This window comes from Symphodus melops, assembly GCF_947650265.1.
Source record: "Symphodus melops genome assembly, chromosome: 15".
Classification (NCBI taxonomy): domain Eukaryota; kingdom Metazoa; phylum Chordata; class Actinopteri; order Labriformes; family Labridae; genus Symphodus; species Symphodus melops.
Window position 1 is genome coordinate 22,636,193 of NC_136705.1, and position 11,798 is coordinate 22,647,990.

General features: G+C 42.6%; 1 protein-coding gene across 2 annotated transcripts in view; it reads right to left on the reverse strand.

Moving 5' to 3' along the window:
• Positions 1-9,705, reverse strand: part of eys (eyes shut homolog) — a 176,142-nt gene extending 166,437 nt beyond the window's left edge. For both annotated transcript variants that reach the window (XM_079363047.1, XM_079363046.1), the window contains exons 1-2: positions 9,512-9,705; positions 238-1,111 (exon numbers count right to left, since the gene is read on the reverse strand). In XM_079363047.1, coding sequence (XP_079219173.1) covers positions 238-982 — 745 coding nt within the window. In that variant the 5' untranslated portion in view covers positions 983-1,111; positions 9,512-9,705. The remainder of the gene's footprint in view (positions 1-237; positions 1,112-9,511) is intronic.
• Between the last annotated feature and the right edge of the window lie 2,093 nt (positions 9,706-11,798).

The window sequence follows — 11,798 nt, forward strand, 5'->3', positions numbered from 1 at the left end:
GTGCGTGTTATGTGGGACTGTTAGGGTTCACGTTAAAAAAAACCTAATTTGATGATTTTAAGAGACTATGAGGCAATAAAGTATTTCACTGTAATTCACTTCATTCAGAAAAATCTATGTCTAAGTGCTCCTGATGCACAACAGAGGTAACGTGTTGAGAATCGAAGGTGCTCTAAATCCTGGATGTCTTTCAAACAAGTACGCTCAACAAATGGGATCAGTGGGTTTTGTCCTTACCTGTAAAATGTGGAGGACACAGACATTTATAAGTTCTGTGGGTTGGATCTGTGGATCCATTGCTCAAACACACTCCTTTGTTTTCACAAGGGTTATCCAAACATGCATCAGACTTTTCACAAAACCTCCCCGAGTAGTGGTGGTGGCATCGACAGTGATATGCACCTTCCCAGAGGGATGTCTGACAAACACCGTTCCCTGAACAAAGTCGCAGCAGAGGGGACGCCTGACAGAGCTGCGTTTTAACTGACACATTGAGCCTGAGACCCAGCCTGCACAGCTGCACGTCTCCCCCATGCAGAGCGATGAAGTAATGACGACCCGGAACCAGCCACTTGGCCCCCACTTGCTCACTTTCATTAAGATTGTGGGGGAAAAGTAGCCGATCATTAATGTCTCCTTCTGTGGAACAGCTTTCAAAGTTTTCTCTGGACACGTTGAGAAGTTGGACGCCATAGGTCTTCAGTGTGTCATCAGCAGACATCAGCAGTTTGTCTCCGTGCTGCAGCTGAAGAGGGCACATTTGTGGGAAGTTGAAAGAGTGCCCGGTTGACTCCTCGCTCCCCTGAGACTCCCAACACTCTGAAACACTGCCGCAGATGTTTCCTATGAGAGTCCAATTCATCTGGACTGTGTGTTGTTGAAGGTGCCATTTAAGTGAAGCCTCTCTGTTGCAAGCCGTTTGGCAGTGCGTCATGTTGACAGTCACAAGGACGGCTATCAAGTGGAACAGCGATACCTCCATGTTTCCCCTCACTTACTATTCAAACAAATCAATCTGCAGCTTTTACATCCAACTTGTGTCATCTGTTCAAGTTGTTTTCAGGAGATAATGTCCAATTAACTTGAAGAGGTCCACATGAACGTTAAAAACCTGAAGAAAAGAGAGAGGGGGATGAATGATTTGCAAAAGAAACAAAAGGAAGTTTATTAGGCCTATAATGATTCACAGACTCTATACCACAGCCCTGTTTACGTCCATGAGAGTAAAATACAGAGATTTGTGTTTCACAAGGAGAATTATTACTGTTGACGAGAACATGACGTGTGACAGCATGGACTGCAAAGTGCAGGAGGATTTCTGTATTAATGGGTCATGAGAAACAGAAAAAGCAAAAAGTGCCCAAATTGTGCAATCATCTCAAGCTGGAACACGTCAAACTCTCTGCACAGTGTGCCTCTCTGTAACAGTTAACTAGTCTCCAAAAGAAAAGGACGTCAATCTTAAACTCAATGCAATCACTTTACTTTTCATGTCGCAGACCTTACATGGCATGCACGTTGGCTTGTGTCAGGTCAACCTGGAGGTTTATGCATCTAGTTGAATTTGCAGACTGACCTTACACCAGTCAATGCCAACTTACCATTCCACTTACATCTGTAAAAACAATAGTTAGGATCAAAGCTGGTTGATAAAGAAACAAGCTCCATAAATCTTTCGACAATGCAAACACCTGCATCTGTTGTCCCTGAGCCGAAGCTCTTACTCTTTCACAGCTACTCAGCCTGGAAACGTTAGCCTTCAGAGCTACATCAACATGGTGATAAATATGTTCTGCTACAGTCATTTTAGGAAAGCCCAAGCTTTTTAAACATGCATCCAAAAAACACTGACGCATGAAATGGCACAGGAAAAATCAGGGTAGTCTTTGTTACAACCGGAGCCCAAAATGCACAAAAAGGAGGCTTATTCAGAGAGCAAGGTCAGCCGTTTGATTTCCTTGATTTAGGATAAGACAAAATAACACATTGATTACTGAAGCATAATTTTAGGTAGGTATATTTTGGGGAACCCTGGCCGTCCACTTGGAGGACTACAGCCTTCATAGCAAACAGTGAGTGCGAGGCACCGGGCACCCCCATTACTGTTACAATTTATGTACACGATTATCCATCCACTTATTTTAAATTTAGCAGCTGGAGTCCGATCACATACAAGAAAATATGAACACATCAGCCTGCAATATAATACATACAATATTGGCTCCCAGGACACCACAGAATAGCCCAGTGCAATACAGAAATTACTTGTTTTAGCCCACAAAGCGGTCAGTTCTGAGTCCATTTCTGACATGCTGATATACGACAGTCCAACCTGGGTCTGCGGTTCATCACGTGAAGGTTTGAAGTCCTGAGAGGGGCTATTTAGTTACTCTGGTGCTTCTCTCTGAAACAAACTACCTGACAATTAAACTACCTGACAATAATCGGTGTTATTGTCATTCAACATCTCAATCCCAAACAGGAGCGTCCACACAGGCCACTGTGCTCTCATCAACACTTAGTTGGACTGTAACATGCAGACTTGTGGCATCAGCGAGTCCAGCAGAGCTGTCATAATCATATACAGTGATGCTGACCAAGTGTGTCAGAGCAGTCTCGGCTCCCCTGAGGTTTCTACAGAGAGTGACAATGTCAGATAAAATATTCTCTCTCCTCTGCCGGTGCCTCGCTGTCTCGCAGTGAGATGAGTCAAAGCAGACAGCATTGTCTTTCTCCCTCGGGGATTTTCTTTTTCATACGTGTGCGCCAGATAAAACAACAAAGTAGTGAAACCTCCCTGCAACAGAAAAACTCTGCTGCGTGATCAGCTCACAAAGGCCGACGATATGAACAACCGAGTGGTGATAAGTTATAAAATGCTGAATATGGAACACCAATATCAATAGAAGGGGGGGGGGGGGGGGGTGATAAAACTGAATGAGATTGCTAGAGTCGTCATGGGGGCTGCACGGGCAACTACATGTTGTCATTTACATGAGATGGGGTTGACAAGTGTTACATACAGATGTGTCAAAAGCATCATTATGGAGTTATCTGCAGCTGTGCTGTTAGTGCATGCACCCCATGTAGAGGCATGGTCCTCCGAGAGGCTGGCCAGGAGTCAAACATGTTTTCCCGAATGTCATTACCGACACTCTCTACCCAATGTCTGACTATATCTACTGTCCTGTCTCTACAATAAAAGGCAGAAAAAGCCCTAACATAAACCGTAAAAGATGTGAATCTAATTTGAAAACACCTGAATCGTCCCATCAAGTGCAACTAATAATTACAAAGTGCCAGCTTACTATTGAATTCTTTAATTTGCGAGTCTGTGGCCCAGCAGAAATCAGGCCCAACCTCCGCCTGTCATTTGGCCCCATGTAGTCGCAACAGTTACAAAGACAGGCAGAGCCGTTTCTGCAGCTGTTTACTGTGTAAGCACGAGTGTTGACCTGTACCAGAATCTAAACAGACGGTTGTGACTGTTCCTGCAGATCTGACTTTTAGAGTAGCTGCCATAATTCAGGAAAAGCCTGCAGCAGAGCACAAAACCACGTTTGTTTATTTTTCACCTTCAATGTTATTCGTCGTAAACCACTACACTGATACTCTTAACGAGACCTCGCTCCCCAGGACAGCCGCCCCTCTTTCACCAAGACGTGTGATCTAAAGTTGGAGCGGTGAGACAGCCGGAAGAAATACTCCCTCTTAAATCACCACGCATGTGACAGCAAACGGGCGACGTCAATAAGCAGCACGAGCAATAAATCCATGTTAGAGGAAACACCGTGGCAAGGGAATGAAATGTAGGAAGAAATACTGCCCTTTTCTTTTTCTTTTGTTTTAAACAGCAAGGAAGCAAGAATCCTTACGTTTGATCTTCATACTGATTTTATTTAAGCAAAACTTCAAACACTGCAGCTTAAAGTGAGACATTTAGAGGCAGTTTTTTTCACCCTACACAGTCTGCATGATGAATTTAAAATGCACTATATTACAGCATAATCATCGTTTTTAATTGTGAATTAGTTCAAACTGATTAAAATCTGCATCATAATTCAGTACCACTGTTAGGTGAATCTGTACTGTTGGCCTCTGCTTAAACAAACCCACCAAAAGGTTTTTCTGGGATATTAAGCCACCTTGCAGGTATCGATCTGTCGGGATTAAACTGCGGATCTCACACAGCCATGGCTCTGGTAATAAGGGCCATGGGGTCACAGGCAAGGTCACCTATGTGTGTGTGTTTGTGTGTCTACTGGGGGGGGGTCAACTAATTGTCTCTCACAGCCCCCTGTTTTCATTGCTCAGCTGAGCCCACATTTTAGGATGACAACCACGAAGGTGCGCGGAGGGCAATGGATCAAGGATCCGTGTAAATCCTCACTTGACTGGTGCTAGAGAGACACGGAGGGGAGGCACAACATAAGACCACATCAAACTGGTGGGTCTGAATATCACATGTTTCCTGTCGTACGACAACAGAGAGACTGCAGCTGCTGAAAATCTGTGTTAATCATTTAGCTGATTAAAATGGAATGACTTTATCTTGACTCATCTATAAACTGCTGAAGCTTGTTTTAAATCAAGTTAATTAAGCGCCTAAAGTGTGAACACTTCTGGGGAGGCGGTGTGGTGCGAACACACAAGGACCGAAGGCTGAAGACCTATAAGTGGGGCGGCTCGAGTTCAAATCTGACCTGTGGCTCCGTTTTCTGCATTTTATTCCCCTCTCTCTCTGATTTCAAACTCTATCCACTATTATGTGTTAAAGGGCGGTGAATTCAATGAAATCCTCATCTTTTTAAATGATAAAGTAAAAGCCCAGGAACCAAATTTTTGTCATCTGCTAGAAAAGCAAACGTCATGACCCGAGCTGGAGTGCACCTTAAAGGTCAAATGACTCTGAGCTGCTTCACTGTAGGAGTGTACACAGGCCCTCAAACACCAGACCAGAGAAAAACACAAACTACACAAGTAGAAAAGTTTGGCTCATTAAGCCGTCAGCGTGAAGCGGAGACAGTGATGAAGATGTCGGCGAGTGAACGAGAAACAACTGCGAACGGCATGATGGCACTTAGGAATGAGGACGCACAGGTGTGCAGCACGTGAAGAAAACACTGTTGAGACAGAGTGAGCCCCTTGAATATGGTAATCTCTCATTATGATTTCCTTGATTCTGAACCTCTCACACCCTCACAGCTGCACTCGCTGAATGCTGTGTCTGTCTGTCTGTCTGTCTGTCTGTCTGTCTGTCTGCTATTGTGCTGTACTCTGTCTGCACAGGGACTGGAAGTCCTTTCTGGAAGGTTATGTTTGCCTTTCATGTTAAATAAAGTAGAATTAAAGATGGGTTTTTTTTAAGTGGTAGACCTCCAAAACTGATGAAATCTGCTGCTTTTCTGTCATAGTCCTCGAGGAAATCAACAAAAATGAGCCCTTGACAGTAATGAAATATAAAGGCAAAAGAAAATCCTGTCTCCATGATCTACTCCGGTCTTTTTTTTAATCTTACCAATTAGACAGCTGGAACATTTGTCACCAGCGCACCCATTCGCTCCACAAGCCCAGTTTTTTTTTTTTTCTGAGAAAAATACAATTATTTTATGGAAAAGTTAGTTCACCTGGGGTAAAAAAAATGGTCTAACTGAAAAGCGAACAAACGGGCTTCAAATCAACTGTCACATAACATGTAATTTCTCTGTCCACTCAGTGTATATCTAACAGTGTTGTGGTGAAGCATTAGGTCGCTGACGTCCCATCTCAGTGTACGTGAGAGCAGAAAGAGGTCAACTGTCATCATCATGAAGGGTGCTGGAACACAAACGTGTTCACAAACACAAATCAAAAAGCCTTGAGTTCTGAGACATGTGCTGCTGACGGACCTCAAACATTATCACAACTTTATCACGTGAGCGAAATCAGCTGCAGATAGACCTAAAAACACTAACAAATGTGTTTGGGTTGTGATGTTCTGTCAGCAGCAGGAGGCCAGAGAAACAGCACCGAGCTTTTGATGTCACAGCAGAGCCACTGGAGGACTGTGAAGCCAGACAGCAGCAGGCTGCTGGCCAAAGATGCTGCCAGACCGATCTCTGGTGCTCCCTGGGTATCTCACAGCTAATCGGGTTATAACACTGAAGAGCATCCCGGCCCTAAAACAACAACAAAAAACAACCCCTGTATCACCGTGCTAACTCTGGATGCATTGATTGATGCAAATGGCAAAAAACACTTTTACTCAAATTGTTTATTTGTGAACCACGAGCAGACATTTGCCAGGAAATAGCAACAAAAAAAAAAAAAAAAAAAAGGATTAGAGATGCACAGATAATTGGATGTGTGAAAATCGTTGTTTAGGACTATTTTTGTTGCTGAGCTATCAAAACAGTTACAAACTATGTTGGATTTCTATTAAAAATCTGGCATTGTGACAACACTGATCTGTACTATTCTTAACAATCAGCTCCTAATGTCACGTGCTTTAGGCAATCATCTACCGGCAACAGGTCACACCTGATTACACCTGCACACTCTGTGAGTGCAGCAGCCCATAAGCGCCACGCACTACGCTCAGCTTCCAGAAACTTTACTCAGTGGGGAAGGGGGTGCTCAGGGCGTGTGCAGGGCGTGTGCAGGGCGTGTGCAGGGCGTGTGCAGGGCGTGTGCAGGGTGTGTGCAGGGCGTGCGCAGTCCGACGGAGCGAAACTGTTGACCTGATCAGAAGTATGTTGCAATTGGCAGTAACATGTGAACATGCATCTCTCCCTTAACCTTTTGAAAATGTTCAACTCATATGTGTTCTTTATAGCAAAGCAGCGGTAATTGTTGTGGGAGGGGACATTTATCTCCTTTCATATAAATATCAACATTCACCGTTATTCATTTACATTCTTTTAAGTCGGGCGTCTCGGTTGCTTTCATCACCCTTTTTTATTTTCTTTCTTCCTTATACTCACTGGATTTGGACTGGATGAGTTAACAGAAATACATATTCACCTCTGTACAGAACAGGTACTTACCTTCAAGTATAATTTATATATATGTGTAATGTATTTATTCTTGGACGGACATGTAATGGAGTTGCTTGTTTTTGTTAGTTTTTTTGCTCAAGACCATCAAATAAAAAGTGTATATATATATATATACATATATAAAATGAGGCCAGCATAGCAGCAGGACAGCTTCACCAGTATGACTTCCCCTCTATGAATTGTTAATTTTTGTTTGACACAAAACCTTCATCAGTCGCAGCAGGCTCCCCTGTAGTATAGACTAGTGCTCCCTGTTTGTGTCGCGCTCTGGAGGAGAACCTCAATAAGACGAGGTTATGCTTCTTCCTTTCGTTGTAGCACTCGCGTGCCTGGGGGAATTCTTGTATACACTCTTTTTACACGAGCCTGAAAAGCCCTGAAAACAGGGAACTCTGCAGGTCTGTAGGGCAGCATGGTCATAATGATTATCCTGAGCAGAAAATTGCTTTATTATTTTCTCTCTCTGTGGTAGGTGAGTCAATGTATGAATTAAAAGTTTTGTTTTGTTCAAAAACTGACTCGAAGCCAGCTGCAGCTTGTTGTTAGCAGGTGTGCCTGCTGGAGTCAGAACAGTTCAGCTCACTTCAATCAGGAGAACACGCCTTCAACAAACCCCCCACTTCTTTACCTGGAATGCTCTAGCGCACAAACTCTAAAGTACAATTATTTTTTCTTTTATAGTTTTATTTCTAAAGCTGAAGATGAAAGACAAAAAAAAACAAAAAAAAAGGCTTCCAACTGCAAAATCTGACAGAACTATACTGTAGCGTTGCAGGGTAGCTAGACAAATGTGAAAGGCAGAGAGGAGGGGGTAAGGTATGTGTGAGCCCAGATTTATTTTTTACCTGCAGATACAGCGAACCAGAGGATGAGGTATCACCAATGCAACGACAAAACAAGATGGCTAGCCCACTCTGACTTTACTAGCTTTCGGAGCACTCCCGGTTCTATGAGGGCGCGAAAGGTTTTTACTTTATTTTACATTTCTGCACCCACAGGGAACAGCTGTTGCCGGTCACTGTGGCTGCTGCACCCCCTTTAATCTCAGATGCATCCTAAATCTTTTTTTCACAGAACCTTCACAGGCCTGTTTCAGGGGGAAAATGTCCTCCTTCCCTCTAGCCTGCCGTGAGCCAGCTCTGAGTCACACAAAAAAACCTAAACCCCCCTCAACCACCCCAAAACTACTTAAAGATGACACCTATACGATGTACACCTCCCTGAATTAAACACATATCACAAGAGTAAAGGCATAAATGTAGTCTCATGCACTACAAGATACTCAGCAGCATACAAGTGCTACTGTCTTCATCGATTTCAACCAACATCACACTCACCTACGGCGAGCAAGAAAGGCTTCCTATTGCTGTACACTACGGAGAAGTTATGAATCTCAGTTGTTTTTTAAGCGAAAGACAGTTGTCATTTAATTGGATGCACAAACCGAGGATTTTTCTGCAGTCGCCTCAATCAACACAAAACCTAGATCAAAGCTGGACATTGAAAATGAACTGAGAGAGGCAGTCTCACAGCTGCAGCACAGACTAAGAAAACCTGTAGCTCAAAACAAGCCCACACTAGGTCAATGAAATGATTGCAGGACTGGAAGTAGAAATCGTACAAGGCTGTAATCCATTTTTTATAATCATTTTGAGTCTTTCATGTTCACAGAGTCAGGATTTAAGAATCTGGCAGGAAAAGTCAGGGAACCCCTGGTTTACTTGATACATATGCTGTGCGTTCTCTTGTTTACTTTGAGTTCAATATAAAATGAAATTGTTTAAAATTTAATGAACGAATTTCCTGCACAGCAAATGTTTTCATTTTATTTTATTTTATTTTTTAAAGTAGGTCATCATCACTGTTGAGCCCGATCAGCATCATAGATTGTGCGATTCAAACAGACAGGGTTTGACTTGTTATGACCTTTGGCAGAACAGAATCAGGCCCTTGTTTCCACATCATCACCACTACATCATCTAAGTAGTCATTTAGATTATGGTGATTTTATTCTGAGTGGCTTGTCATATATTACAGTCCTGCTTACACAGGTTTAAAAATCTATACAGCTGACTGTTCTGCTGGTTTCTCTGAGCAAGTCTACATATCACAGTCTAAAAGAGCTGTAATCAATTATAAGGAAGGCCTCCACCTGTGTGTTAAAGTGGGGGTGAAATTAGCGGACACTGGCCAACACTCTGCTCCTCACACATTTGCAGCTGAAGCAGGGCCTGCAGCCAGGGGGTCTGCATTAAACAGCTTAGCATTAAAGTCAGCCGACGCGTCTCTCTGCCCTCATTCTGCAAAAGCACGGCCCAGGATTTACTATGGACGGGTAATCTGACTAGTAGGGTGCGCACAAGGACCATCTGCTGCTTTACGCACGGCGGCACGGCATCAGCGCGTCTGCCGCGTCTGACAACTACACTGTAAGGTTACGTGGTGTGTGCAGGCTAGGATGCATGTTTGCTCACCATGAAGTTGAAATGGTGGTCCGCCGTGGGACGGCGACTTGTTCGCTCATTTTGGAGAGATTCTTATCACAGCTGAGATGTGCGCTTCTCTGGGGGTGATGACAGCTGGGCCGTCTAAGCTCACTCAGGAGGAAACATGCTGCTGAGGTAACGTGGTCAGAGGCTGAGGGCTGGAGGCGTGTCTGCGCGCGAGGAGATAGGCCTCCGGGGGCAAGCCAGGGCGGGGATAGAGCCTGCCTGATTGATTATTTAATTAGGCCTAACTAAATATTCATTAGGCAAGCCGAGGCATTATGCTGCGCAAACAAGTAAAGCTCTGAACGAAAATGATTTTGTATGCTTATACCTGTGGGCTCTAATCAATTAGAAACAAAACTGACTGGACTGTCAAATAGCAGATCTGATTTAGGAAACCCATTTAACAAATTTCAGACATAAACTTTTAACTTGATGATGAATTGATGGCTATTTTATTCATTAGCTATCAAATAAATGCACATTACCATAGTTCATTGGCTATGCATGAGCCCATATCAGTTATCTGAGCTGAGGTAAAAGGAGTTTCTCACTAAACCAATCCGAAGCCTGATTGATGCTCACAGCAGCTTTGATTGTTGCACTGGATTAAAGGAATATCTGGCCTCTCTTGGAGAAATGTTATTCAGGTGTGCTCATGACATTTTGCGGGTTTGGACTAAAGAAACAAAATTTATGAGCGGTAATTTATTTTAAAGTTTAGGGCTACTGACCAAACAAGTAGAATTTGTTAAACCAGACGTACATGAGAGAGACAACCATCTTCTCCTACTCGGAAATAATGTTTTTTAAACAAAATATCCCAAATGTAACTTCTTGTATAATCTTGCTTTCTGGCACAAACTTCATTCAAATAAATAAAATCGTCCCTTATTTTCTGTCTATTTTATGTCCTCCTACACACAACCGGCAGAGAGAGAATGAGCGTGAGACAGAATGATTCGATAGCAGCATTGTGTTTATATCATGCTTAATGTTTATTTGCTTGGGGACTATAGTGACAGCTAGTGTATGATATGTTCCTGCAATGACCTACATCCTCATACAGTGTACAGCCACACTCACTCCAGGGAAGTGCACTGCCATCAGTCTTGTACTGCAGGTTGCTGAGCACCAGTATAAGTAAGGGGTTAAGTGCCTTGCTCCGGGGCAATTCGGTGGTGGATGCCGAGGGAGAGGAGAGAGTTGGCCGTTTTGCTTTCCAAGCCCAGAGTCCTCCAGCTGGCCGGGGATCTCAGGAATGGAGGCAGTCCAAGAAATGTTCCAGTGTCCCTGTAAGAAAGTCAGTTTAGTTATTCAGAGAGACTTCTTCCACTGGCACCAAGGATTCTCTGACTTAATGCACGAGGGCATGTGTTTTTACTAGTCTTTGTTATTCTATGCAGAAAGATGAAGTATGGAAAATGGAATAGTGATTGTGAGAACAGACGGGGCAATGACAGGAGCTTTGTATTCATTTTATACAATTTAAATGCATTTCATTAAAGAATAGAAACTATCTACATACACTCAAAAACACGTCAAGTGTTTTGCTTCTTTAATTTCAATAACAAACTTATTAAACCAGAAAACTGACATTAGTAGAACATTTTCAATATCTTGAGATATCTTATAGATAGATAGATAGATAGATAGATAGATACTTTATTGATCTTCTGGTTTATCTTAATGACAGGATAACCAGCTTTGCAATTTTAACATAACGTGACAAACATGTCGAGACCTTGACAAAACAAACCAAATGTCCTCGTTATCATGAGAACTTAAAAGAAATGCAGAGATATATGTCCGCTTCGGGCTCCCATACTTTCATCCAAATCTCAATCATGATCTTTTTCATGAACAAAAACTTGTGTTTTGACGTTGAGACATATTTAAGAATTTCCTTTTTTTTTTTTTTTTCAAAACAAATGCAGGTTTGTATCCAAACAAACAGAACAGTCATCAAAATAAAAGCATAACAGGAACTGTTCTGAAATGCAAAATGTTTAATCATCTCAAACGTGACTAAAATATGATTCATTGTAGCTAATAAGCTAATAAGCGTTTAGCCCACAACTCTGCAGCATTTATATAAAAGAAAAATAATTGTGTTGGATGACAAAAATATTTTGGCCTTAGAAAAACCTCAGATTTCATTCAATAAAAAAATAAAGCACAGATTTATTTTCATGCTCTTGTCCATTGAACTGATGTCATTCTTTGACCCACTTTTTATCCCCACCAGCAGAGCAACACAGAGCGAGACGAC